The sequence below is a fragment of the Aptenodytes patagonicus genome, chromosome 8 (assembly GCF_965638725.1).
Source record: "Aptenodytes patagonicus chromosome 8, bAptPat1.pri.cur, whole genome shotgun sequence".
NCBI classification, from domain to species: domain Eukaryota; kingdom Metazoa; phylum Chordata; class Aves; order Sphenisciformes; family Spheniscidae; genus Aptenodytes; species Aptenodytes patagonicus.
In genome coordinates this window covers 21708089-21735852 of record NC_134956.1, presented here as the reverse complement: position 1 = coordinate 21735852, position 27764 = coordinate 21708089, and the positions used below count along the sequence as shown (strand labels likewise).

At 41.7% G+C, this 27764-nt stretch overlaps 1 protein-coding gene across 15 annotated transcripts in view; it reads right to left on the bottom strand.

Moving 5' to 3' along the window:
• Nucleotides 1-27764, bottom strand: part of CHL1 (cell adhesion molecule L1 like) — a 150846-nt gene that overhangs the window by 8520 nt on the left and 114562 nt on the right. For 11 of the 15 annotated variants that reach the window (XR_012996040.1, XM_076346664.1, XM_076346675.1 and 8 more), the window contains 15 exons: nucleotides 25081-25212; nucleotides 24309-24461; nucleotides 23515-23626; nucleotides 22642-22808; nucleotides 20952-21117; nucleotides 19650-19774; nucleotides 16743-16844; nucleotides 16335-16532; nucleotides 15407-15477; nucleotides 12648-12870; nucleotides 9894-10009; nucleotides 9522-9726; nucleotides 9166-9288; nucleotides 7681-7860; nucleotides 640-801 (listed from right to left, as the gene is read on the bottom strand). Coding sequence is in view for 14 of the 15 variants with exons in the window: in XM_076346664.1 (XP_076202779.1) it covers nucleotides 640-801; nucleotides 7681-7860; nucleotides 9166-9288; nucleotides 9522-9726; nucleotides 9894-10009; nucleotides 12648-12870; nucleotides 15407-15477; nucleotides 16335-16532; nucleotides 16743-16844; nucleotides 19650-19774; nucleotides 20952-21117; nucleotides 22642-22808; nucleotides 23515-23626; nucleotides 24309-24461; nucleotides 25081-25212 (2235 nt within the window). In the remaining variant the exon portion in view is untranslated. The remainder of the gene's footprint in view (nucleotides 1-639; nucleotides 802-7680; nucleotides 7861-9165; nucleotides 9289-9521; nucleotides 9727-9893; nucleotides 10010-12647; nucleotides 12871-15406; nucleotides 15478-16334; nucleotides 16533-16742; nucleotides 16845-19649; nucleotides 19775-20951; nucleotides 21118-22641; nucleotides 22809-23514; nucleotides 23627-24308; nucleotides 24462-25080; nucleotides 25213-27764) is intronic. The other 4 variants (XM_076346674.1, XM_076346676.1, XM_076346677.1 and 1 more) reach the window with 3 other exon arrangements.

Here is a 27764-nt window from a genome sequence, read left to right as displayed (position 1 = left end):
ATCAGAGGAAAAGGGCATCACCCTACTATAACATGAATACATAACATTTTCTCAGTGAATCTTAATTGAATCAGACTATCACTACTTATTGCGTTCAACTTAAAGAAATGCAAGACAGAAATATGTCCAGAGCATGACATTTTCAGACTTAAGGGGAATGTGGAGTCTACAAGGCGCAATACAGACATTTTGGGAAGGGAATTCTGAGAGTAGTTGACTCAAAGGACTAATGCCAAATAGGAAAGCTGAACAGAGAATTGTTAAGCCTCTCATGCAAAAGCAGTTTTGCGAAAGAAACAGAGTTAAAAGTGCACCCGATACATGCAAACCACTGGACTGGCACACTTAGAATGGATTGTGTCACAGCACTACCCTTTCAAAATCGCATAGGAGGGAAGACTGTTTTGTAAAGGTTTGTAATTGTTCCAGGCTACTGTGCGTCAAGTAAAGCATGAGACTCAGCCAAGAACCACGGATGCGTTTATGCTCCCATGGGATTCAACTGCAAGGGTCAACTTAAAAATCACAGAACAAAATGATGGGTTTGGTACACTTTCACTGCACAACGTAAGACGTAACCTCAACATTTATTTACATTCAAAAGAAATCTTTATCACCTTGAAGGTTTTCATGTCTCACCTCTCCCCCTTGTCTCAATTACATCTTCAAAAATGCTATTGTTATCAACCCAATTCTTAGTCACTAGACGAACTGTATATTCAGTTCCAGGCTCAAGTGCCTCAATGGGGTGAAACTTTTGGGTGGGGTTTACTGCTTCTGAAATCTTGCCGATCCCTTTACCTATGGAATGTACACATTCAAGTCATATTGATTAATTGTGTTCATTGAACAAAAGGCCCGTGCAATGCACAGTTACAAATAATGTAAATAACACACAAATATGACACACAAGGATTATTAACATTTGTCATCAGACAATCTGATTTTCAAAAGCAGGCGGTAAACTAAAAAACATTCCCCCTATTAGATTTTTAATATTCCATCAGATAAAATAAACAGCAGACTGAAGTAATCCTAATGTTTATGAGGGGGTTTGTACATTTCCCAGGATGAAAGTTAATATTGATGGGGGATTATGGATCTGCTTTAACTAATACGTGCTTAAAAAATTACAACTTCAAAATGGGCTTGCTTTGTATAGATAATCTGGGGTTTGATGCTTCTCCCATTGAACTGAACTCAGCAGGGAAGCACAGACAGCTTGTTATCTGGAAATGGATTCGTATGTGTCTCATGGAAAAAATTAACATTGGGATTTGTACTCATTTCTCTCCTGACAGTCATTTTCCATGTCCTTTTAAATTCCACAATGCCTGCACAAAGCACTGCTTTAGATGTAGCTGAAGTTTGCTTTTAAATTGATATTTAGGCATTTAAATGTTCCTGATGAGTTTAATATTTGATTAAGAGGTAGAAGGGAAATTCCAGTAGTTTTAGAGTTTTCCTAGCTTTAGAGCCTTTTTACTTGCAAAACGCCTACTGTAACTTCTGTCTGCATTAAGATTGCAGGGCATTCAATAAGCTTTTTTAAAATAGCATTTGTGGATAACAGAAAAAAGGACATCTACAGAGGTTAGCAATCACTGCCTGAACATGACAAGCCCGTTCACACAAGCAAATTCAGAACTGCGGGTCGACATGGGGGATCTCTTTAGTCAACCAACGCATACAACACGGGACTGTGCCTGCCCTCGATGGCAGCAGGGGCATTTTGGTGGGCTGCACTTAATAAATACAACTCTTTAATTGTGTTCCGTCGCCTAATTTGCCTGCTTTATCCAAAGTTGTCTAAACTAAGGATTGAGCACACAGTATGATTTGAAAACTACTTGACCAATTAGCACTGACAGTAAAACAATGCTCATTAATACTTAAACTAGTAAACAAGTAAAGCAAGAACTAGTAAACAAGCAAAGCAAGGAGCTTTCAGAGATTCAGGCTTAGTTGACAGCTGAAGGAAAAAAAAAAAGATTAAGACAAATCCAAGCACAATCAAAGGAGCAGTTCAAGATACGTTTTCCAAGGCAACTATACATGTATTACAATAAGCAGTTAAATTAGTAGACCGTTGGGACCCAGAGAGAACACATACAGCTGAAATACTGCTGATACTGAAGCACAGCTTATTAGCATAAATCAATCCATCTATCGGTAATTTTTCCTAAATGAAGTATGTGAAACTGAGCTATAATTTTTAATCAAACTGTAAACTAAGCAACAGGATACCACAGGTATATTTTAATTACATGTTCTTAAATCAAGATGTCAGAAAACCATACTTAATGGAAACACCATCCATAAAGTAACAAGAATGAATGTGAACCTTAAATCCATTATGCATTAAATACCATGTAACACTTATGCACGACATGATAACCACATGGTCCAACTTGCACACAACACAGGTCTCCTTAGGAAGCGTTTCTCCTGAACTCCTAGTAAGCAAAATGCTTAACCCAGAGCTCAGTGGCAGCCCACAGCTGTGGTTCATCGTGCATTTTCCTAAACCAACTTAACCAATCCTTATCTGTCACCTATTTATTTCCAGCTTGTGCCAGCCTCTTCTTTTTGAATGGTCATCTCCTTCCAGAAGCAGAAGGGGGGAACGGATACGGATGAAAAATAACCCCTTTTTCTGCCAGGTTATTGCTCAGCCGGATCAGCCCCTCCGGCCGGCCGTGCCGCTGCCCTGGCACACGGAGCAGCACAGGGCTGGGACGCACGGACTGGAATGAGGGTTTGAGCCCTGCCTGACCCGGGGCTGGGGATTTACCGTTGGCTCTCCGGGCTGTTTAACATCACCTATCCCAAAACACTAAACACATTTTTTTCTTTAAAACTCAATACAGGTGTCCAGTGATGGGTGATTATGAGGTTTCTTCCCATGCGATTTCTTTCTGGTCTGTGTTACACACTCAATATAGCACCTACAGAGGACAAAGCATCGCTAATTGGGGCAAGTTTGGTGGTTGGTATAGAAAAAGCAGTGTAGCATCCTGAAAAATAAAAGCAAAGATATACAGATAAGGAAAAGCTCAACATACTGAAAGGTCAGTGAGCTGCAGAAATTAGCTTCAGAAAATTGAAAGCAGTTGGGTTAGGTTTTTAATCTACAATAAGGGAGAAGAAGCATTAGTAATAAAGGCGTATCACCAGCACTTCTCATCTTCCCCCACTATTTATCAGCCATAGCATGGGACTCGCATGAACATCAAACACTGAACTGCAATTTTACAATATTCCTACCGGGCTTCAAGATTTATGAGAACAACAGAACACACATTTTTTATAGAAGCTTATGGTATAAAGGAAAAAACAATATAAACTGCCCCCAAAGACTTACAAAAGTGCTAGTTCTCCAAAAGTTAGCACATTTGTTAAAACTTACTTATATAAAAAAGCTGGCAGCCTAATAGCTAAATACTAATTGTGGGCAACATCTTAATTTAAGATGTCTAAATACATCTGCTGCAATAAAGGGAAAGTTGAACTTTCATTAGTTTTCCTCACTGCCTGGCCATTAGAAGTGTGTAAATATGCATCGCAAGTACCCTTCATCTTCTGGGCTTTTTTAGTGCAGGAGGTAATTCATCCTAAACTGGGAATATTTTAAGCTATAGAGATTAATAAACCTCCTGTGTGTAAAGTCTCTTGAGAAGAATTTATAGGTGAGTTACTGATCAGCTATTTGTACTGATTGTCACTTGTCGGAGAAATCTGAGCTCGAACAAGACGACAGGTTATAGCTCGTTTCATCTCTTGCTGCTTCTCTTTAGCTCTCTATTGGCTACACTGGGGCAGGATGACAGAAGAGGAAAAAGGAAAAAAAATAGCAAAGACAAACAGTTAATCACAAATTTGCCTAAAGTACTCCAAGACTGATATATTTAGCACATTATACTTAATATGCCTATTTTTCTTGCTCAAAATTATAGGGGTTTGAAACAGCGATATACCACCTATCCCTTTTCCCGGTCCAGCCTGTGTGCAGCACCCGGGCTGGCAGGACGGTTCGTTGCCCGTCATTAGCAACAGGGTTTGATGGGCTACGGATCCCCGGCCGAAGGAGAGGCAGCAGAGTGGAGTGGCAGAAATGACAGAAAAAGAAACTTTTCACCAAGATTCATCAGGTCCTCTCGACTGTGAGCAAATAGGATATATTGTGGGGATTTGCTGGTAACAATATCCGTGGTTACATAGGGCTAAGGCAGTTGTATTTTTCCTTTTTCACTGTGCCCGTGGCAAAAGAGAACTAAAACCATATGTTTTGTTACAAATGGTTACTTTCCTCATCTTATGGTGTGTCATGAAGGTTAGTACCCTCCAGCTAAGATTTTCAAAAAGCCTGTGGGAGTTATGTGCCAATTGCCATTGAAATATAATGAAACTGGTGAACTTCTATTCTCTGGCTTCTCTGGAAAATAAAACTACAGTTGTACGGCTTCCTCTGGATGAATTTTTCATTAAGGCTTGAATTTCTGAACACACAGTAATCATTCTCGACATATAATACGTGTTTAGTAATCCTTGAGAAACACTGGTAACGATGAAAAGAAGCTTTGTGTTAAAGAAGGACTGCTACGTTAAATTAATTTTTTTCACTTATGTAAGAACATTATTTCGTATTATGTTTCTGAGGGCTAATGATCATTGGGAAATCAACATTTTCAAGGGGAAAATTAATTAGTTTGTAGGTCATTTGAGAAATACTGCCTGAAAGTGAAAAGTTAGAGATAAAACTCATTTTCTAAAGACAGCATACCTTCTTCTATGGAATGAAAACAAGATGGACCCACAAAAATTCAACTATTATTTATTTTGCAGTACAATGCAAATATCCTTTTGCCTGGGTTCTTCATGATTGTCCACAGTATTTTATCAACAATTGATAAAAATCTTTGGTTGTCCATCAGCGTTTCATATCTGAGTTATTTTGGCTATGTTTAAGATCTTTCATAAGAAAGAGGCCTTTTATTTCATGGACTTTGTATTAGCTGCCAATGCCAATGGCATGGGGTCATGCAACAAGGATGCTATAAAGGAAAGCTTTTATATCGCCTACTGCTATTTCTCACTAATTCCAGTGGGCCTCCGTTTAATCTTAGAGACAAATATTAAAGTGTGGTTTTCCTCTGTTAAGTAATTATACAGAAACAGCCCCTTCTGACAGTGGTGGAACTGCAGAGCAGAGGGCTCGACCTCCACCACTGCCAGACAAGCACAGAGTGCGGCACTGCTCCACCGGAGAACGAAGAAATAGAGATGTGAGCATGAGATGGTCTTTTCCTATCAGTATCCACTCACTGGCCTTTTGGTAAAGTGTTGCTAACTCAAAGCAATGTGTTACTCCTGACAAAAATCTGAATCTGAATGGTTCATTCCCAGAGGAAGGCGCTGGAGTTGTAGAGAAAGGGTATGATCTACCCATTTATCTATACAGGGAGTTATATTTATTTAATTGAGAGAAACTTTTTTTACTAAACTCAGTCATTCATGCCACTGCAAACTCATCGTCAGGAAATGGGTTTGCACATAAATTACAGGCTGGCAAAATTAGCATTTAGAGCACAACAATTTTCCCTACACGGACTTGTTTTTCGTGGTGATACATGCATACTCGCATATGTGCATAGCAAAAAAAGAGACTGACTTTTCTTTCTGATTCCAGACTGTAGTAGCAGGGATAACTGCAAATAAATGAAAGCAACAGCGGTGATGCAGATCAAGTATATCAATGATAAAATGTGAATGAATCCATAGCTTCCACCTCAACATCTCCACTTTCCTGGCAGAACATATTGTGAAATTCTGAAATGCCCATGGCACAGCCTGCAAAGGCTGTATTACAGCAGTGGAAGCTATTCAAAGTCTTAAAATGAACAATGAAAGCTTTATGTTTTTATTACTAAAAACGGAACATAGTGGATATAGAATCACTGAATCAAAACCCAAAGAAACATGGAGTGCTCTATCACGGAGTTTCATTTCAGAGGGCACCACATTTTATATCTGTCATTTATGTGGTTTATTTTAAATTATAAACTTTGACTTTCGAAATCATTCCCTTTCTTCAAAAAGAGAGATTGTTTTAATTTTCAGCAATCACCTTGCTTCCCATACCACAGCTTAAAACCCCAAGAAGGTCACTGAAAAGAGTGATTTTTTTTTCAGCCTATCATGTTTAGTTGAAAAACATCTGAACAATTTAGCCAGCAAATAATGACACAAAACTCTAATGGCGTCTCAGTGACAGATGCAGTGTCCTAATTTAGGGTGGCTTGAGAACTGGCAAGGAGCACACATTAATCGCAGAACTGGACCCTTGCGGCTTCTATTAATTATACCACTCTATTCTACAAGCATTTCACAAGAATCAGTTGTTGCCACCGCTGCAACAAGGTCTTAGGAAAGAAAAGAACGAGAACAAAATGAATGGCAACATTATCATCCTTTTAAGCATATCAGGCAGGGATGTGTTTCATAAAACCTGACAAGGTTATTCAAAGAAGTTATAGACTCTCAAGTGGCCAAACCACATTATTCTGGCTGCCCAATGAAGGCCAGAAAAGGTAACTAATGAGGTGAAATTGTATATTTTTAGCTTGAAAGAAAAAGGATCTTTTACTTTCCTTAATGAAGAATAAATTTTAAACCATGCTGACAGATTAATAGTTACTACTACGTGAGTACCTGCATACTACAGTGAGACTGGAGGCTACAAGACAGTTGAGTAGGAGTTTCGCTTCTTGAGAAAATGGATGATCGTTCATTATTGTATCCTGAACTGGGACGTGATGACTTTAAAGTACTTTTTACTTGTTTTACCAGTAACTGAAGAGATTCGGCAACTTAGAAGCCCAATAGAATGTTGTGCAACAAGGACCATTTTTCTATTTTATATCAACATTGCTCCAGACTGTTATCATTGCTAAAAATGATGAAGCCGGGACTCTTGCTTATCACATTCTCTTTCTCCTTCCCCGTGGTAAGTGCACAGTAATGGTTTCTGATTAATAGCAAGGGCTTGTTCCTCGGTATTGTAGAGTTTTCAGACCTGCTGTGCACAGTACATTTTATTTCATTTCAGCTGAATGTGAAAGATGAGCTATCATATAGTGCTTGCGATTTTCCTTTAAATCACTGAACATCAGTGTTTTATAAGTGGCACACAAATGCTCACTTCCAGTCTCTGATAAAATAATGATAAAATAATAATAAAATAATGGATCAAATGCACTGCAGTCAACTTTATGTTCATCTGGATTTTCCGTGTCAAATACCTGCCCCTAATGTTGCTGGCAGTCCCCCATCTTCATGCAAGGGCAGAATTTGTTTTTATAATATTACTGGGAACAGATTATCTAGATCTTCAATTTTCTGTTCGTGACTAAATGCAATTCACTCATTCAAGTACGGCTTAAAGAGTTGATCGGTGGGAATAGAAACACAGTACTGTACAGCAAAACGAAACAGATAAGCCCTACTTTGCTGAAGAGCTGCACGGCTACATTAAAAAGTTCATTGATTGTTGTCATGGAAAGAAAAACAAATTTATTTCCTCTAATTACAAAGGAGATGTCAAGCCTGGAATATTCTCAATAGGTTTTTCCATTATTGTTAGATTTTCTCCACATAAAACCATATTGCCTATTAACTTACTCCCTTGAGCCATGGTTAGTCCTTCTTCTGTGACTGGCTTCCCACAGCCTTTGACTGTACAGGCCTTTACATAGAATTTGTACTTGGTACTGGAGCGGAGACCTGAAAGCCTCCAGCTGAGCGTGGAGCGGTTGGTTACGCTGACGTCGTTCAGAGGTCCGATTTCATGCGTTTCATTTACTGAAAGGGAAAAGGCAGTTGAGTCAGATCCAGCAGCTAAAGGCTACGAACATGAAACATGTCATGAACACTCTTGCAAGGGAGGCACTCCGCAGTAAGTAGGAAGGATGAAGTCTGAATAATCATATCTCACCTTCCTGCCAAGTACTTAAATGGGATTTATCTCGTCCATGTCAATCTCCCAACTACGCAGTGAGCTATTACTGTTCTTAAAAAGCTCTCTGATTCTAGATATGCACACACTGAGTGGGAGGCAAAAATTACTGTCTCCTAGATCATTAAATATATATGAATTGCTTCTTGCTTTGCTTCCAAACATCTGCAAACTTTTGCAAGCAAGTTAACGGATGGTTGTTCTGCTTTGCTCCGCTCCGCCTTGGCACAGTTGCCAGCTGAAGAAGGGGTTGCTACTCCCAAACTGCCTAAATAGACAGATCCACTCTCTGCCCATAATCATCAAAACCAAAGGGAAGATCCAGCCTTCAGCCTCGGCTTGCAAAGGCAACTGGGCAGTTCTGTTATGAGCGGAGACAAGTGAAAAGAACATGTTTGGGTTTTTTTTTTGTAAATAGGACACAGACTAAACCTGTTCCATCCTCAAAGATCATATAAAATACCCTGAATTGTCACCACACCTCACAGCTGGTGGTGTGGCAGTCTGGGACCAATACTGGATCTTGCCTGAGGTTATCTGCTCTTCCCAGTTACTCAGTTCTTTCATAGGCAAGAAAGAAAGAAAGAAAGACAGTATTTAGCTGTTTCTCAATGCGACTGCTCAGTAACGTGACTGGTGGTTAGTTGTCTGCATTGCTGCTGAGGCATTGCACAGGGAGGAGGTGCTCACTGACACAATGTGAACATCTGAATAAACGTGGCTAAAGTGCTCTCATTACAAATTATTTTGTGTTCAGTAAGTTTCACTTCAGTAAAATGCACCTACAATTTATGGGTCTTCTTAACTACTACGTTAGGTACAATTTGCAAATTGTAAAATTTGCTAAATGAAATCATTGAATGAGTCTATAGATGTGGAATAGGGCATGGCAGCAATGTGAGCTCACATCGGAAAAGCGCATGGAAAACTTTTTGCTCTGGAAGATGACTTTGGCCTGCCCTCTAGCAGGCTGTGCGCACATCGCAGTTCAAAACACACTGTTCTGATGCTATGGCTGTTATAGGGATCTCAGAAACAGCCCTTCTTATCAGCCTCTGTTTTAAATAACTGTACATGTAAACCTTTTTTTCTTTTTTTCTTTTTAACTAATAATGCTTAAATTCTAAAATCAAAGTAAAACAAGCACATACTTATCTGGTATTGCAAAATGTAGCCAGTAAGGTGGCCGTTCGCTTTCTTGGGAAGTCCCCACGACAGAGTGACGGAGTCCTTGTCGAAGTTCAGGATCCTTAGAAAACGTGGTTGTTCGGGGACTGGAAGATACAGGGATTAGCTTTCAGAGAAGAAGATTGAACAGGCCTGTCTCTACACATACTTGTTAAATGATGATATAGTTTACCTCAAAACCTACAGTTCCCCTTTCTAGTGAAGGGTTTTATGAATATTGGAGATTTTACAATCACTTTAAATAAGGAAATCAACTTGCCTTGTTACATGGACAACTTCTATTTATGTCCCTCCATCCCATATTCTCATTTTGTCTTACCTCCTTCTGGAGTTTCAAACACAACGGGGGAGCTTTCCGGGCCATCTCCTCTGGCGTTGTAAGCCAAAACAGTTAAGCGGAATTCACTGAAGGGCTCTAGACCGGGAATCATCCCATAGTTTCTGTCTCCTACAAACGTTAGGAAGTGTTTCTCTGGGTGATGCCTTTTTCCGTCCAGCATGCTTTTTGTTTTCCACCAACTGACCTGCATTGAGATTGGCATTTCTGTAACAAATTATATTTTATGGGGCTGAACACGATATTGATTTCCCTCATCTTCCCAGAAATGAGAGACTGCAATCTATCCTCGATCTGGGATTCATTTAATAGTTCGTTCAACTGTATACAATTATTTAAAGGGAAATTCGTAACCTTATAGCCTCTTAGATGTCCACGAACTCTGTCCCTTGGTATTCCAAACCAGAAGACTTTGACCAGCGTGCTGTTCACAATATCCACCGATACGCCGGAAGGAGCGGCATCTGGAACTGTAAAAACAAAAGTGCTGCATATTAAAGACGCTTAGAAGAGCCGAGTTTCACACTGTTCACAGCTACAGGGCTTGGCTTTCCAGCTCAAGCTGTGGCGGTTCATGCAGTCTTACTGCAGGCAAGAAAAAAGCCATTCCACCTGCATCCAGTGGGTGAAATGGGCCAATAAACATTATTTTGCAATATCAGGGCTTTCTGCTGAGGCCTGGAATACAGGTGCACTGGGACATATGAATTTCTATACCAGTATTTATGGTTTCCTGTTTCAAGTAATGCTTACAGCAGTGAGAAGAATAAAAAAAATGATTAACACAGCATTCAAGAAGGCAATCATAAAGATTTTTTTTATAATCAATTTCATTTTACTACTAAGCTCATTAAACAGTAGGATTTTAATCACTACACAACACAGAGAGCTATTATAGCGCCTGAAAAAAAGAGGCCTTGATCCATTGACAACTGAATTGCAAGGAAGATTTTCCACTGATAGATATAAAATTAGATCCATCACAGACACACAAAGAAAATAAACATGCTGCGGGGTTTCTTCCTCTCTGTTCTCACTATTCACCACCTCTCTGCCATACACTCTACAGGGCAGAGAACATGCACCACCAAGCCCTCCTGTTGCCCACCTCTGGGTGCGCAGTGGGCGTTCTCCTGTCTGAAGAGCACCGAGACCATTCCCAGCACCAAAACCTTATGCTGGTGAAACACCAGGAAGCGCTCGGCAGGTTGTAAACATCAAACTGGTCCATTCAGGGTTGATAATGCAGAAGGCGCTCGGCAGGTTGTAAACATCAAACTGGTCCATTCAGGGATGATAACGCAGACCTCGGTGCGCTCACTCCACGAGAGGAGCGCTCCAGAGAGCCCGCCTAAGGATTCGTTTCCCTCCGTAAAGCCGGTAACATTTTTTACATCTGTGGTTACCACAGTAACTTTACTGACTGTTTCGTATCACCTACTGTGGATCATGATACTCCATAACGGCTTCTGCGAGAAGCTGCAGCAAGTGGAGAGGTGGGAGCAGCAGCACCTATACTACTGCTGCTGGGGGGTGACTGCTGCGGGATGTGGTGGGTTAAATCAAGGACGTGGCTTGTCTGGTCATTTTAATAAGCAGCAAAACACATGCTTGTCTTAGTCGGCTAATCCACCGTAGACTTTTCAAAGGCCATTCAAACTGTCAGTTTATTTCACTCTTACGAAAAGAACTTAAAGACTTCAGATTCTGCATGGGATGAAAACTGTCTGACTTTAACTAATAAAATTAATCTGCAGATCTGAAACACGGACCGTTCGCTGGCCCTCCTGGCCCCTCTTTGCCAACAGCTCCCAGCCCCTGCTGCTAAGCGTTTACAAATGCAATAAGCATTTGCATTTGGGACCAGGGAAGCTTGTCGCCTCACGCTAGCTGGCCACCATGCTGTTTACTCCCTTGCTGATTTAAATCCTTAATTCCTACAAAAAAGATTCTTTTTTTTTTGGTAGTGGTACTGCTTAACTGGGTTGCTTCCTAAAGTGAGGCTTGGCATTTCTTTACTGCAGCTGGATACATTTCCAGTCCTCCGAATATCTTCTATAGCCATGCAGTAAACACCAAAGGGGACAGGCTGCTGTTCGAAGATGTGGGGGTGGCCTCAGCAGGGACATTATCCAGTGTCCCACAGACACAGCAAGGCTGTCACATCCCACGTGGCACCGGCATTAATTCTATTAGCAGGGCAATCCTCCCACATGTTCACCTCTCCTAAAGGGACATGATTATTAAAGCCCACCATGAAGCTGGAGCTCGAAGAGCATGTGCAAAGGGTGGGTATCACAAGCGGTTGCTGGGATTTCAGAGCAGCCCAGGGCATCTATTTTGTGAAAATGGGTGGCAAGGGGAGAAAGTGTCTCTGTTTGATCTGGCCTGGATGATGCACTGTGGGCCAGGCAGAGTCCAAAATCAGAGGTGGGCAGGCTCTGAGAAGACCCCGGGAGGGGGCTTGGAGCAGGAGTAGATCCAAAGCAAAGCCTTACAGTGGAGGAAGACTTCTCCAGAGATACAGGGAGGCCTGAAAGGGGGCTGTGCCACCCGCAAGCCACGGAAAACCACTGGAGAGAAACCCAGGCTGGAGAAGAGGGCCCGTTCTTCAAGGACTCAATGGACAAGGTAACACCCAGCATACATGGGAATGTGGCATCATCTATAAATTCACTATACACCCAGCGCCTGAGTGTTTGTACTTAATTGCCAGAATACTTAACTTCTGACGGTGTTAAAACTGTTGAATCGGGCCCCAGACAAGCTAAAGACCTTTTTCCCACCAAGTACAACACAATGACTGCTACACTTCATAGACTTCTTATGGACTGTGGCCTTCAAACAAGTATCCACATTAAGCCAGCAACTGAGATTAATGAAAGCACAAGTGACCTTTCCAAAAAAAACCCTCAAACTCCAGCAAGCTGGCATCCACGGCGCTCAGCATCAGTTGTATCTGCGTCTCATGTAGCCCATCACGCTGAGCACTGGCTTTTAAGCAGTTTTGGCCATGGGCTGCCTAATCCATCGCTCCATATCCGATCGTTTTGCATCGCAAGAATCCCCCACGCAGCTTATTTTTACATGAAAGTTTCCGCTACTTACCATCCTCTCCCGAATATCCGATGGTAACATTTGGTTCAGGACCGGACCCTAAATTATTTACTGCTTGGACTTTGATCTCGTAAGGCACGAAGGTGGGGGTGTTTCGCAGGGTCAGAGAATGCTTCTTCACCGTCTCCTCGTTCCAGTCCACCTCGACTCCCCGCTGCCGCCAGCTGACTTTGTACTCCAGCCCCGGCCCGTTCCTCTCCACGGGTTTCAATGGCTGCGGAAGAAGTTAAAAGAGATCCTGTCTGCCTTTGTTGCAGTAATCATGAAACAGCAGCTGAGGGGAGGGGGGAATAATTTTGGAAAGCGTGTTATAACATTGGGAGAGAAAAGGGGGAAAAAGAAAGCTTTAACTTTTCGCTGCTGTGTTAATTTTAAGACGACTGGAAGAAAAATGTCCTAACTTCAAAAGAAAGGTGGGTGAAAGGCAGAGAAACAATTGGATTAAAAACAGATTGCTAGTAGGCATATTTCTGCACGCTACATACATCAGTTTTTGTTTTGTCATAGGTTTTCTTTGTTTTCTTGTGTGATATAAAACTGTATTCCTTTTAGCACAACTGAAATGCCTGTTTTGGCATAAGGCTGTGTGTGTCTTTCAGTACAGCTAAAATCTGTGTTTTATCTTAGAATTTTATGTAGCACAGCAAGTTGGGTCATTAAAATTTAGATTTGTTCTAAATATGCACCAAATGCTTGAAACTATGCCTGGACATTTAATGTGCAACTGCTGTGCTACTCTTTTTTACCGATCAGCTGAAGAATTCATCACAGCACGGTTCCCATCTAATTAACATTAATTTATAAAATATTAGAAGACATATAGCAATGGACTGTCATGAGACATTCTCCAATTAAGTTTATTTCTCTGAAAATGTACTTCTTTAATTAATTAAATTGACTGGTCACCTGCACTACCAAAAATGATGGGTTTTTTTTCAGTCCACTGAAAAAGCTGTGGGTATTTCCCACCACATAGCCTACTGTTAATAATATTTAAACTATATATTCTACATATCAAATATATAATAACTGATATGTATCCAAGCTGCACACAGAGGTCTGTAATGAAACGGCTTTGACTTGCAAGTGCCAGCAGAAAGCGATTCCCCATCGACCCGACCGACCGCCACTCCTCATGCGTGGGGGAACTTAGGTCTGGAGGATCTGCAAAAATTCCCATTTATCTGCTCTGAGGGTACGAGGACCTTCGGGATGACTGTGGCCAAGGAGCCGGTAGACTGGGCAGCTTTCTAACAGGCACCGCTGGGAGAATCACCTCCATGGCAAAGATCCCAGGGAATGGGACTGGCAAGAGAAGCTGAAGTAGTAAAAAATTCCTACACAAAAATAACTTCTTGTTTAGAGTTAAATTGCAGCACTGCTTGACTCTTATTTTGATCTCCCTTAACGCTGCAAATCCTTGGCTGAAAAGCTAGTCACTAATGCTCATCTGGTCTCTTAATCCAAAGTAGGCAGATTAACATTGTTTTACAGCCTTTGTCTGCCAGAAATAGTATGTTCAGTGCCTAGCATTTCCTCTGAAAAGCATACAGGGAACACCATAAATAAATGAATATCCTGTTTACGACATTTAAATGACTCAACAAGATTTAACAAAGCCTGTCCATCCCATTCTCTGCCTTCAGTCTCAGTTTTCACTTCTACTTTTGCCCTGTCTGAGCAGTGGATTACGGGCTTCCCGGCAAGGGGGAGAGCTCATTCTTTGTTCAACAAAGTGTTGGTCTTAGTAGCATTTCCCACCCATGCTGGTAACTACCACTCTGCATTTCTTCCGAGAGGCAGGACTGTCTTCCCTGAGCCTGGGCTATGTTGTAGAAAAAAAATCCCCATTCAAATCCAAGTCAATAGATCTAGAGGGCCATCTCCTTTTGGCGTAATTATAGCCTAAACCATGAATTCACACTGGGGAAACATTTATTGTTCTTTGCTGCAAGCAGCAGATTGAGAAGTAAATCTCATGTAAATTGTGTTTAATTCCAGCCACAAAAAATATGCTTCCTTCCACAGTTGTTGAATTTTTTGTTAAGTGAAGGAATATATCTCTAAACTGTTGGCACGGAAGCTGTAAGCTTAAAAGCCAGGGGATTTGAAGACTGGAAACCATCCTCGAGACTTTTACACAATTCCTTTGACACACATGCTCAGGAGCTTCATCTACACTCCTTTAGTCCTTGGTGTAAAAATTCAAGCTCACATTCTCTTGGCCAAGTGATCTGCGTCATTTTTAAACCTCCAGGCTGGAAGGGCAGAAGCTATGCGCAAACCATCCCCTCCCTGGGCCTGGCTGCTCCTCCTGCAGAGCAGGGTGAGACCACAATTATTTTAAGCACTTTCCTGTACGCAAGGTGCACAGAAGAGCGTACTCTGGAGGATTCTCACTGTGCTTTATAGGACTTCCGTATTTCTTCATAACCTGCAAAGTTAGATGTAAAAAACTGACTTTTGAATCAAAATGAAACTAGGGGAGGAAATCCAGAACACGTTTGAGTCAATAACAACTTTACCTTTGACTTCAGAAGCATCAAGGGTCCTACCTATGGAATTTGCAAATATTTCCTAAAAAACAGAGGTAGGGGAAGGGGAGATAAAGTCAAGGGATCCAGGGTTTTTTTTTTAATGTATTTATGTTAAAACAACATCCTGATAAATTCCATGCTGCTTTAGAAACTGCTGCTTGAAGGGAGAACCTGTTTCCGATATTGTAGCATTGACAGACAGGTTTGCCTTACCTCCCATTTCATCACCATTTCATCTGGTTCAGAAGCTTCAACTCGGATGTTTTCTGGGTTCTTGTCTGGAGCTGGAACCACACGGGTGATAAGGTTAGTTTGCATATCCTGGGTTTTATTTGCATTTATTATTTAAATGCAAAAAAAGGATGCAAAAAACCTTTCTTATTTCCGTATTACTGACAGTGAAAGACACCTAAACAAAAAACGTTCATGAGATTAATTACTTGGATCAGCAAAGCTGCTGTGACCGAAACACATTGTTTATGCAGTTTTGATTCCTAAGTGCCCTTGTTGGTTGGAGCCACCAGCTAACATGAAACTGTGACTTCTGGATTTCAAAGCACCAGATGTAGGGGGATTATGAGGAGGAGATTTTTCTCCCTGTGGGGATAGTAAACAGAAGGTATATCATTAGTGGGACGCACACAGCTGAAAAGCTGAAGAAGGACCTGAAATTGAAGTAAAGGGGGAAAAAAGGAAAGAAAAATGCCAGGGAATGCAAATGCTGTGCTGAACAGTTGGCCTCTAAAATGACTTTCAGGGACACAACATTTTCTGTCACAGTGAGAAATGCACTGCGAATGGAGATTTTTGACAAGCTTAGCGCTGCTGAAAGGCTCCCCATAAACCTCAGAGATCCTCTCCAGCAACCGCTTGTCCACAAAGGGCTGCAACAGGCTTTAAAGGTGCAAAATCAGCAGAGCTCAGGAAAGCTGTACGCTATCGGTATCCTGGTAGGAAACACCCTGCTAACCACGGCAGCGTAGACTCCTCACTTCGGCATCCCTGGGCTGCCACTGAGCAGCGAAAGCAGCACAAGTGACCCTGACTTCTTTACACCCCCTCTGAGGCACAGGAGGGCACTGTTATTCCCAGCAAAACACTAAATATATTAAAATTCAGAAAACTAGATGGCAGTGTTTACCAGCCGGAGGCGTTGCATAGCGCAGCGATGGTTTACTAGGCTGGCTCCTTCCCACAGCGTTCACAGACAGGACGCGAAACTGGTAATTCATATACGGGGCCAGTGACAAAAGGGCTGTGGTGTCGTTCCCCGGGGCTCGGGTTAGCTCCTGCCACCTCCCCGGCTCCCACCGGTTCTCTTCAAACTCTATAATCGACTCTGGGGAGGAAAAGAAACAAAACAAAAGGAAAAAGGCAGAGCCTGTATAAACAGCTTATAAATAGCAAGGATGGCAATGAACTTACAACAAATTAACTGTCATAGTAAAACCAATTAAGTATGGCTGTGAGCACGGTTTGTTTCTTCTAATAGCCCTGAGGTGCCATAATGCTAAATAGCGCAAGATGATGCTACTAAAATCCTTCATACCATTAATAGGGCTGTTATGACTGGCCCCGGCTTTCCAGGATAGTCGAACACTTCGGTTTTGATTTTCTGAGAGCTGAAGGTCTTCTGGCGGATCAGGAACATCTGAGAAATAATGCAGAGGTGTCAGGAGCATGGCAAGCTCTTTCTGTTTGTCTTGGCATTTTCCAAAGGACTGGAACAGCAAGTTCAGTGAAGATGGTGGTAAAACATTTTTTGATTTCAAAATGGACAAAATTAGGAAAGTGGGAATCGCTTTTAAAGATCCTTTTTATTACAGAAAACCGGGCTGAATCTTCTGGTCCTGCTTTCTCCCTTATAAACGCAATATCCCTTCTCGAGTTCATTTCCACCTACTCTCATTACTGTGCTTGCAGCAACAGATTTTTCTTTTCAAATCAACACGACGATCCATTTAATCATTAATAGATATTGACACTGCTCTTAGCAGAAAGTTATATTAGCATCCATTGGATTTACTCTGGTGCAAACCAGAGTGGTAGAAGGTGACTCAGCTCCGACAGTTATCGAACTTGGCCTTTTAGAGTATGAGTGAAAGGATAACATTCATTATCCCAGCCATGGGGACCTATATTAAAAGGAAACAAGAAAATTCATTACCTGCCAGCTCAACTAATGCTGCCCAGAGAATGTATCAGAGTCAGAGTTGGTGGTGGTTGGTATGATAACTGCCCTGCACCTCCCCAGGACAAGTGCGGGACTATACAAGCCCTGAGCAGAGGACTACCCTGCTGCTGTCAGAGCTCACTTTTCAGGGATGAGGTTCCTGCCCCTTAACCAGGGCTGAGGTGGGTCCTTGAAAAACTGCAGAGCAGCACCATCGAAATAGGCTGCTCCCCGTCACGGTCCTGGGAGACGGCAAGGGGGGCACGCGTCTGCAACACCAGCCGGTTTCTCACCGGCATCAGGGGCAGAAGAGGTGATCTGTGGCATGGGTCGTCTGCCAAGCTGCCTGTAATTGAATGAACGCTTTCAAATTTAGCGGATTCAGACTGACAGAAGTTTATCTTCCTTACGGCTTGCTTTGACAATTTGCAGTCTGATTGCATTGGATTGGTTTGGCGACTGAAATGTATAGGGCCTGATGTAAAAGAGTAATTTCTCACTGCAGGGGGCTGATGGGAAGCCCTCATCCTTCCAAAGTCACACACACACACTCCCCCTCCTTAAACATAGGGCTGGTGTTTCAAAATCTGAAAAATGTACAGACCAAGGAAACGAGATTGCACAACTTCGGGTCTTTGACGTCCTCCTGCCCCAATGTCCCAACTCATTTTTGGCTGACAACGTCATTTCTTATAGGAAAAACAGCTACCTCAACCACCAAGACTGTCTCTGTCATTGTGGAAGAAATTAATTGTGTTTGTACGGAATGTTTTAAATAACAATATTGAGTGTTCTTGTTTATCTCAGGGTACAACAAAAAGTTAAAAAGGTTATATTTGGGTTGGGTTCTTTGTTTTAGTTTTCTTTACATTTCTTTCCCCTATTTCTGTTGTACTTGGGAAAAATCGGGAAAGCACAGTTTAATCTACAGGCATTTTGCCGTTTTATTCTTGGAGCATATCTTGTGTTAAAATTCAGTATATTAATTTCAAGACGGCGATGGTGCATCTTAAAGATACTCATCCCTCTCTCTGTTCGTTAATCATAGAACAAATACTTAGAAGTATTCTAACTGAATATTTCTTTTGCCCATATTCTGATGTCTCCATCTCCATATTTAGTTCTTTAGCCATCTCACAAGTCTTTCATTGCAAAAGAAGCCTGAATTTTCCATTTGGAAAATAACAGATATTGTTAATCCACCAAGACCTTTCCAGTATACAATAAACAAGGGGGAAAGAGCACAAGACTGTTTTTCCTCTTCTGCAAATCACCTTTTTAAAAGGGAATAAAGTGCTTCATGAAATTTTCATAAGTAATGTAATGAATAGTCTACAAACATTTTGAATTATACAGCACTAAAGAACACAGTACCATAAATAATTTGCATAGCATCTTCTTAATTTACTATTTACTGAAAAATACCATTTATTTAAAGTGTGAAAACACCTCAAAGGTCAGATTGTCTTAGTTCTTGTTGCAATCACTGCCAGAAATAAATAAAAATGTAAAATGAAGCAAAATTTAATGAAATTAAAATGATGCAAAACTGTCCACAAAACAGAATTTTAGCTATTGGCTGATGCCCTTAGGCACATGTGCAAAGGACTGCACATCACTCCACAAGTTCACCCCCTTAATTTCAAGTGGTCCTTCAGGAAGGGAGGCAGGTTGTAAGGATGCTCACACAAGGTCAAGCTTCAGACTCTGTGGGTCAAGGCTTTTTCTCTGCTGCGGACTTGCTCTTTGCCACTGGACAATAATTTATGCTCAGCTTCACAGAGATAATTGATACTTTTAGGTGCTTAACTTCCACCGATCTTCAGAGGAGTTGGACATCTAAATACTGGCCTTACGTCTTTCTTCTTCAAAAAATAGTCCAAGCGGTAATTCATGTGCAAATCTCTAGTAAAGTGGGGTGAAGGACTGACCAAGGACTTCAAAGCAGAAGCAGAGCCATTCTTAATATGCTATTACACCTCCAGCCTGAGCAAGCTCCTACAGCCACTGTGGGTGACTCCTCAACTGAGAAAAAAGGCTGCCTCGTCCTAGGTATAACAAAGATTAAAAATAAATGAAAAGTTTGCGTCAGCATCCCCGTTCCAGGAGACACAAGGATAGCACAACTGAAGTTAATGAGTGAGAGGTACATGGCACCTCTGTGAAACTGGGTTATTGAGGCTCTGTAACTGAATTGGGCAAAAGAAGCAAATAAGCAAAAGTGCTGCAATGGCATTATGTACTGCACGGAGCTGTTGGCACACCGGGAAAATACCCTCTTACCAAGCACAATTAACTGCGATTCGGCTGTGACACTGTCCAGAGAAGTGCTAGCCGCACACGTGTAAACTCCTTGATCCTCCAGTGCCACACTTGATATGAACAGTGTATCCCTGTCCAGAATTATCCTACGGTGAAAAAAAAAAGGTACATACAAATAAGGAAGAGAAAAGTCTGTAAGATAAGCATATGACAGACAGACACCGTTGTTCTTCAAAAAACTGTTCACAAAAAAACTTGGTAACGGGACATTTTGAATAACATAATTGCACGTTAGGCCTGTTACTTTAAAACGTAATTGTAGTTGTATTATACACTGTGCTGTAGGCTATTATTTGTATTTTGTAGCAATTTAGCCTCCATGGCTGGAAGTTGGCATGTCTCTCTTGGTCTGAAAAGAGCCACATTGATATGCATCGGCTGAGTGTCTGGAACGTAGGATTTTGGCACATCATTAATGAGGCAAATACATGGGCTTTACGTCTGAATTTTTGAAAGGGTTGAGTAAAACCGAGCGTGCCCAACCCACTTGTGTAATGTCCAATGCACCAGGGGAAGTTGGCATTAACCCAGGCACACAGGCTCCGCTGCAGACATGGCATTTGCTTGGCGCTATCTCCCCACACTATGTGGCCTCAGCAGGATCTTCAACCTCTCCAGCACTGCAGTATTTAGGAAACCATCTCTCTTCTGTGGTAATTGATAAAGACATCTGATTTCCCGCTGTGGGACCCTTCATATGGGAAAAAGGCTGAGATCCATCCCCTCAAGGTCAATGGAAACACAAGACTAGGGCAAAATTCAGCCTGCGCTTGCAAGTCCTAAACTCATATGTAGGAAAAACTCATTGCTTTTAGTGTGTACGATTTTAGGCAGAATCCCAGAAATTTGTTTTACATTCATTTTAACATTACAAGGACTTGCTTTGTCCAAACAGGTATAAAAGACGGGAAAATAATAGTTCCAGTGAAGTGGAAAAACAAAACCCCAGTTGACTGCACTGGGGCTAGGGTTGTATTTTTGGGCTGAACCAACATTTATGCAATATTCTGCTGTGATGGTGAGAGAATTAATAAAAAACAAAATCATTTGCCAGCCATGGCTCAAAACTCATATAGATGCATTTATATTTATATTTATATGTATATAAAATGCAGATCTAGTCACATATCGCATGAAGAATTCTTGCAGACATAAATTTGCATTTCATGCTATTAAGTCTCATGTTTATTGAAACTCATGTTCCCACACCATACAGCATTATTCAGCTGAGATCAAGAAAACTCTTGTTTCTTCCCTGCTCACCTGCCATCTTCCGTGCTGTTGACTGGCAGCTCATCTCCATCTTTCCTCCAGGATAATTTAAAGCTGTGTTTCAAGTGTGAATCATACTCAGACTGACATTTCAATAAAATTGAATGTGATTTCAACACTCGGGGGTTCTTTGGAGTAACAACAAGTTTTGTAGCATCTGATTGATCACAGAAAAACACTTTGATTAGGAGAGAGAGACTATTACATCAGATTTTCACCAAGCACTTCATATCTAAAAATCAACTTTAGGAGCAATGATCATGAGTTTTTTGTTACATATACAAACATTTCAAGTGAAGGATGGTTGGTTTTGAAATAGATATTTGCCAGGATTTAATTTTCTATCTTCAGAAATTCTTCTTTAGTTCACTCCAAACTAAAGAGCTCCAGGAAAAAAAAAAACCACAAAAAAAAGTCACAGGTGAAAATCCTTTTAGCAGACTGTCATAAAATGGATGATAAAAAAAAAGCTTGAATATGATTTTTATGTCCAATTGCCATTTGAAATAGGCTTTGGCAACGATCCAAGAAAAATTACAAGCTTGTTAAAGTCAAGTGAGAAAAAATTATTGCAATCAAGTTTGTTCTTTTAATTGACTCTAATCTGAATGCAGAAACAGATGAATAAGTAAGAAGAAAGCAGTTGGTTGAATTTCTTTTTACAGTGAAATGTTGCTCTGTGAGAATTTCATTGTACATTTTCATGTTTATTATCACAGTAGAATTTACAAAGCAAAGGGGGTGGGTGGAAACAGAACACAAAAAGAGTGTTTCTTTCTCAAGTTTGTCACAGCAAACCTGCATCTGAGAGTCCTTTTGAGGACTCTGCTAATTGATTATTGAAATGTTTTTTTTTTTAATTGGCAAGCCCTAAATGCTAAATAAATTTGTATGCAACCCGCTAAATTTAACCTGTGTGCTCAACAGAAACTGTCCACTACCATCACCCCCCCCAGGGAAAAACCCCTCCTGCCCAATCAACCAAATAAATCCCTTAAAACAGAATTAGAGCGCAAGGTATGTATCTGCAATGTACGAGTAAACGCATTTTAGTAGTTCTTTTCGCTATTTAAAAATATTTGCCAAGTTGATAATCAGGCAAAGGCCCACTGCAAAGCCCTCAAACTAGCAGCATCCCCTAACTCATCCTGCTGCGACGTGCTTGGTGTTCGCTGCGGGTATTAATTCAGTTTGGGGTGTACCTTCTGATCAGCAGATGGGAAGTAGCTTTAGGGAAGGAGGAAGCCCACAGCTGTGGGAGACGCAGGGACCCTGTCTGGCTCAGCGAGGACCCCACCAAGCCCATGAGCACTGGAAGGGCTCTGGGCTCCCAAGGGCCAGCCAAGAACCCTCTCTGAGTGTAACAGGGCTGATGGCAAGAAGGAGGGAAAATCCTTTCAAGATAATAAACTTAACAGATCTGGGAAGTAAACCACAAGTTTTTGGCAGCTTATGCAGCTTCTGGAAGTGTCAAGAGAAAGTAAACGTCATGTGTGAGCATGGAGAAATTGCACAGAAAAATGGAGACAATTTCAGGTCTTAGTATACAGAGAATTTATAGCCTCACAGAATAAATTTGTATCTTGGACTGAGTATTTACTAATTACTTATTTACTGAAAACTTGCAAATATAAAACCTTAGCAGATGTCAAAGTCTTTCTATTCATAAGTGAGACATTACCTCTTATATCCAGGTTAGCAGTGATTGCTCTTTTTCCAACAGAGTTCGCAGCCCAGCAAGCGTACGATCCTGAGTCTTCTTTCTTTGTTTCTTTGATCTCTAGAGTGCCATTCTTATTTAACTCATAGCGTAATGTTGAAAGTGGCTCTATGCTGTCATCCTTAGTCCTAAAGAGGATAATAATAGTCATGGGTTATTTCTAGGGCTGCAGGAACTGTTCTTTCATGGTTAGCAGATATTGCAGGGGACACAGGAATTTTGGGAGCTGGCCTCAGCTCTGCCACTGAGCAATCAAGTCAAGATTAGTAAGTCACTTTACCCGCGTGCAGCAAATCGTAAAGGCACATAAGCTTCCTGCAACGCAAAAACACACCGACAGCGTCTAGCAAGGTCTTTAAACTAGTCTGGCCGAGTCTTTAATCTATAGCTGTCATCTGCAATTTTATTGCACCTGTCAAGAGCTATGACAATCCTGTGATTTCCAACCATATGGAACCATTTCCAGGTAAATATGCTCTGTAAGTCATTGTGTTTCCACCTCAATAATGTGTCCAAACTTAGAAAGTTGCCAACATTAAACTAAGGCCGATGAAGCTGTAGCAGGATTTGGCTATATACAGCATGGCTTGGTTTAATGAATATCCCAGCACTTGTCTCACACAGGTATTGAGGACTTTCGTTAACCTTTTTTTATAAACCATTTCTTCAGGGTTCTTGAAAGTGCATTTAAACACAGAATACATATCTTATATACAGTTTTATTACAAATTTCTAATTTTAACTTAATAGAAAAAATAACTAGTACATTTTTCAGTGTTTGGGGAGCCTGCATGAACTTGTTTCACATGAAAACATCAGTTCTCAGTGGCTTACCATCTAATATCTGCTGCAGGTGAGGCAAAAATTTCACAGTGCAGGAAGGCACTGTAGCCCACAACTGTGGCATAGTTTTCACCATCTGAGGTCAGTATTAAGGGAGCAATATCTGCAGAAGAGAATGCAAAATGAGCAGCACTGAATTTCAGAATTGGGAATATAAGTACCGTCCCTGCATCATCCCCTTTTCCAGCAAAGGTCAAAGGCTTAGCCACTTAATGGGAATTTCAATGCCTGTTGGAACCAGTTGCACTGAGCTCTCATAAGCTTCACTGACAAAGATAACAGTGGCTGACTGCTGGACATGTCAGAACATGAAACATCAGTGTGCTCCAGGAGAGAAAACAGACCCCGTTCTGCTTCCTCTAGAGACCTCTTTTATTAAATAAATTCCCATCACTCCCTTTCTTCAAAGAACAGGCTGAGCATCACGACTGAAATTAAAGATTAACAATACACTTAATAATTCAAAAACAGAGTTGTGGTCACAATTCAGCCCCCAGTGGATTTAGTACATGTGAATTCAAAAGGTTTTGAGTCCAACCACAACCATGTTTTGAAAATAATGAATATATCAAACCTCATGAGCACTTATGCTAAGCATATATTATTGCCCATGGTAAGGCTTGTTGCATTAGTTTGGACAACATATTTCTTAAAATCTGGGGCCAATTCAAAAGAACAATGAAATGGTTACAATCCCTGAGCTGTTCTGAAGCATTCAATCAGCAGAATGGGACACTTCAGTTAGATCTTTTCTCATGAACAGGAGAGGCCAGGAGGGTACTCACTGAGGACGTTCACGTTGGCGCTAGCAAGGATGGTGCCGTGCTTGTTGCTGGCCTCGCACTGGTACACAGCACTGTCCTGAAGCTGAAGGTTGGTAAGGCTGATCTCTCTGGCAGAGATTCTCCCTCTGAAGGTCCTACCTGGAAGGACCCAGACTGTGTCAGAGATAGAGAAAACACGATGACTGTGGAGTTCACAGTCTCTCCTCACTGCTTCAAAGTCAAAGGCAAAGCACATCTTCAGGATCAAACCAGGACCTTGCTCAACAGCCAGAGAGCAAGTCGCAAAGCACTGCCTTTGCCAGCAGTCCTGTGGCCTAAAACAAGTGCTCTAGGCCACCAATTTCCAGTAAAATCCCCACACAGACTTTTTAAAATGGTAGTAATAATACTGCTACACCAGGGAGCAGGGCCTGTGCTCCCCAGCCACAGAGTCATTCGTGCTTATTCAGAAGCACAAATAAAGACCGGGAGCCCTCAATGAGCATAAGCTATCCCAGATCCCCAAAAGATGGGAGCGTTACGGGGTGAGGCAGAGGCAGTAACTCATGGGTACCACCACTCCACAGCCCTGCAGCTTTCAACCCTACTCTCTTCAAGATCACGTTTAAACATTAGCTTTATTAAGTAAATAAGTATTAACTCGTGTCTAAATAGATGTCAAACCAGACATCACTCAGTGCATTAGGATTTGTGTGTCCCCTCCAACTGGGCACAACACAGGCACATCCCACCCGGCCACCACCCAGAGGAGGACGCTGGACCTTGCACTTACTATCGATGGGCATCCCATTAAGTTTCCACTGAATGGTTGGCTCTGGGTTGCCAATAGCTTCGCACAGCAGCACAAGATTTGTTCCTATGCTGTAAACACCCCCTTCGGGCTCCTTTATCCACCGAGGAGGCTCTGTAAAGAGGGGACATAGCAGGTATCAGGTGCACAGCGAGACAAGTCTAACTGCTATTGCTATGGTCCTCCAGGAGATGGCAAACGCTGCCGACCATCCCCAGCCAGCTCCTAGCAGTCTACTGCGCAGCTGTATTGTATTTCTTGCAAAATGATGTTACGAAAGGTAAAATCAGCATCAGCACACATCTATTTCTGTCCTTCAGACTTTGTGAAATGTGTGTGTCAGGGAGAGAGTGTAGGGAATGGACGGTGTTTATCCAAGTGGAAAACAAATGCAAATGGGAGGTGAGAGGCTGGGGAAGGAGGTAAACCTGCACGGGTCGGCATTTTCACAAGGACCCTCAGACATGAGACTGTGGTCTGTGAAATGAAGTGAGACTATTTCAGCAACTCAAACAAGATGCAAATATCCATCCAGCTCAAATCCCCCTCACTAGGCGTGAGCAAGTGACTTCCACCGCCTTGCCCAGGAGTGGACGGAAGGCAGAGTACGGCGGTGCAGCGGAGCTCCACGACAGCACCTCCACCTGCCTATCTACGTGTGCTGAGGAAATGCACTGTGATTTTTGATATTCTGGTTTTCCATCACGTGTTCAGATGAAAGGCTGATCCGTAACATATTTAGGAATGATGAAACATTCTTTCACCACGGGGGATGAGAGAACCATCGTCCTGAGGAGCAGTCCAGAAAGGTTGCCCACAAGGTGGTGGTAGAGGAGCAGCAGTGTACTGCTGCATTCCCTGTGCTCTCCTCTTTCCCAGCACTGCCAGCTAAACTGAGGCAGCTCTGGGGAAAACCTCTCCTCTGCAGAGCAGCCCCTGAGTATCAGGTACCCAAACCTCATTGGAAACACACAACCATAAGGGAGGGAAGGGAACTGAGGGGGGGAAAAGCATTTATCTGATGAATGCTTTGTTCTCTACAGACTGAACACAAGTCCCTGAGCCTGCCTACCCTTCAGTGGGCAGCCTCAATCCAAAACACAGCCTTGAATTCATCATTTTCTCTCCCTGAGAAGCAACAAAATTCCAAATTTTAATTCCAGACCTGACACTACCTCTTCTGCATGTGCTGGGCCTCTTTCCCTATTTGAAAAAGGTGAGCTAATGTATGAGAAACATGAGGATTCATTAGTTAATGCTCATAAAATGCTTTGAAGATTAACAGAGCTGTTGCCTGGTAATACATCTCCAGATGTTATCAGTGTGATATGCTAAAACAAAGCATCATTGCTCGCATTCACACAGATATATTAAAAAACCACCCCTGAAGTGTGATACAGAAGAGCTTCTACACACAATCCACCATTTTCACAGTAGAGCACCCATGGAGACATCGTTAAGCAACACCTAAAGACTGAAGTAAAATTCAAGACACTGAAGCTTATCTAAAATTATAACATCTTCGCATTTCCTTCACACAGTACAGATTTCTTCTACCACCTTCCTCATGCAGTGCTGGTTGCCCTCCCATAGTGCCGCGTGTGACGTGACCATACTTGTTATGCTTCCTTGTATTTGACTCCAGGAAAAAACTCTGCAAGCAGCAGAACATTTTGGTCTTGCAGATCTTTTTCCTTCTCTCTCTCTCATATACATTATGATTTCATCAGGAAAAGACAGGTCAAAGGCATGGAGGTGAAAAGATTTGTAATAGCCCCGATTAATTTGTGGGTCGGTTGTTTTTCTTCCTCTAGGTCTGCCACAAACACAGTACTTGAGACAGGATATTTCCTTGTTTTGGAGGAGGTGAGACACCAAGCACAGACTGAATACAAACCACCCGATGGATCCCCTCCTATTTTCATCTGTGCATACACTCTGGAAGTGGTCTGCAGATATATTATGCCACTGCTTTCCTTTCTCAGCACGGGAATTGCTGTGGTTGCTCCAAGAAAGTGATGCAGCTGCAAAGCCACAGGCAACAAGATTTTGCCAAGTATGAAATGTAATTTCACAGAAAGGCTGAAGAACCTCTTTTCCATGTGGCAGTTATGCTATACTACTTACAAGTATATAAAATATAAGAATAACAAATTATACACATATTTTTTAGCAACTACAAAAACCAGTGGTTGGATAGTCAAATAGTTAAGCTGTGTGAGAAATAGGGTATGGCAAATATTTCCCTGCAGAATATATTCTTCTTGGTAAGAGTTATAAATGTGGGGCTCCTGATTAAGAGATTTATGTCTTTATGGGAATATAATGACAGGTCCAAAAATAGAAGGGATCTAAAATGGGCATCTAGTCCATCCTTCTGCAACAGAGCAGGATCATCTACACCTAAAAGGCCCCCGATGGATCCAAACCTTCACCACAGCCTCCCATGCTGTCTACGGCAGCACTGCGCCATTCCCCGCAACTAGAACAAATTGTTAACGCCTAACCAACTTCTGCCTTGCTGCAATTTAAGTCTATTGTATCTTACATTATCCCCAGGGAACTTTGTGAAGAAACGTTGGTTCATCTGAAGGCTGTTATGCATTCCCCAGATTCATTCTTTCCTAAATTAAACATATCTATCAATTTTTTTCTCAGATGCCATG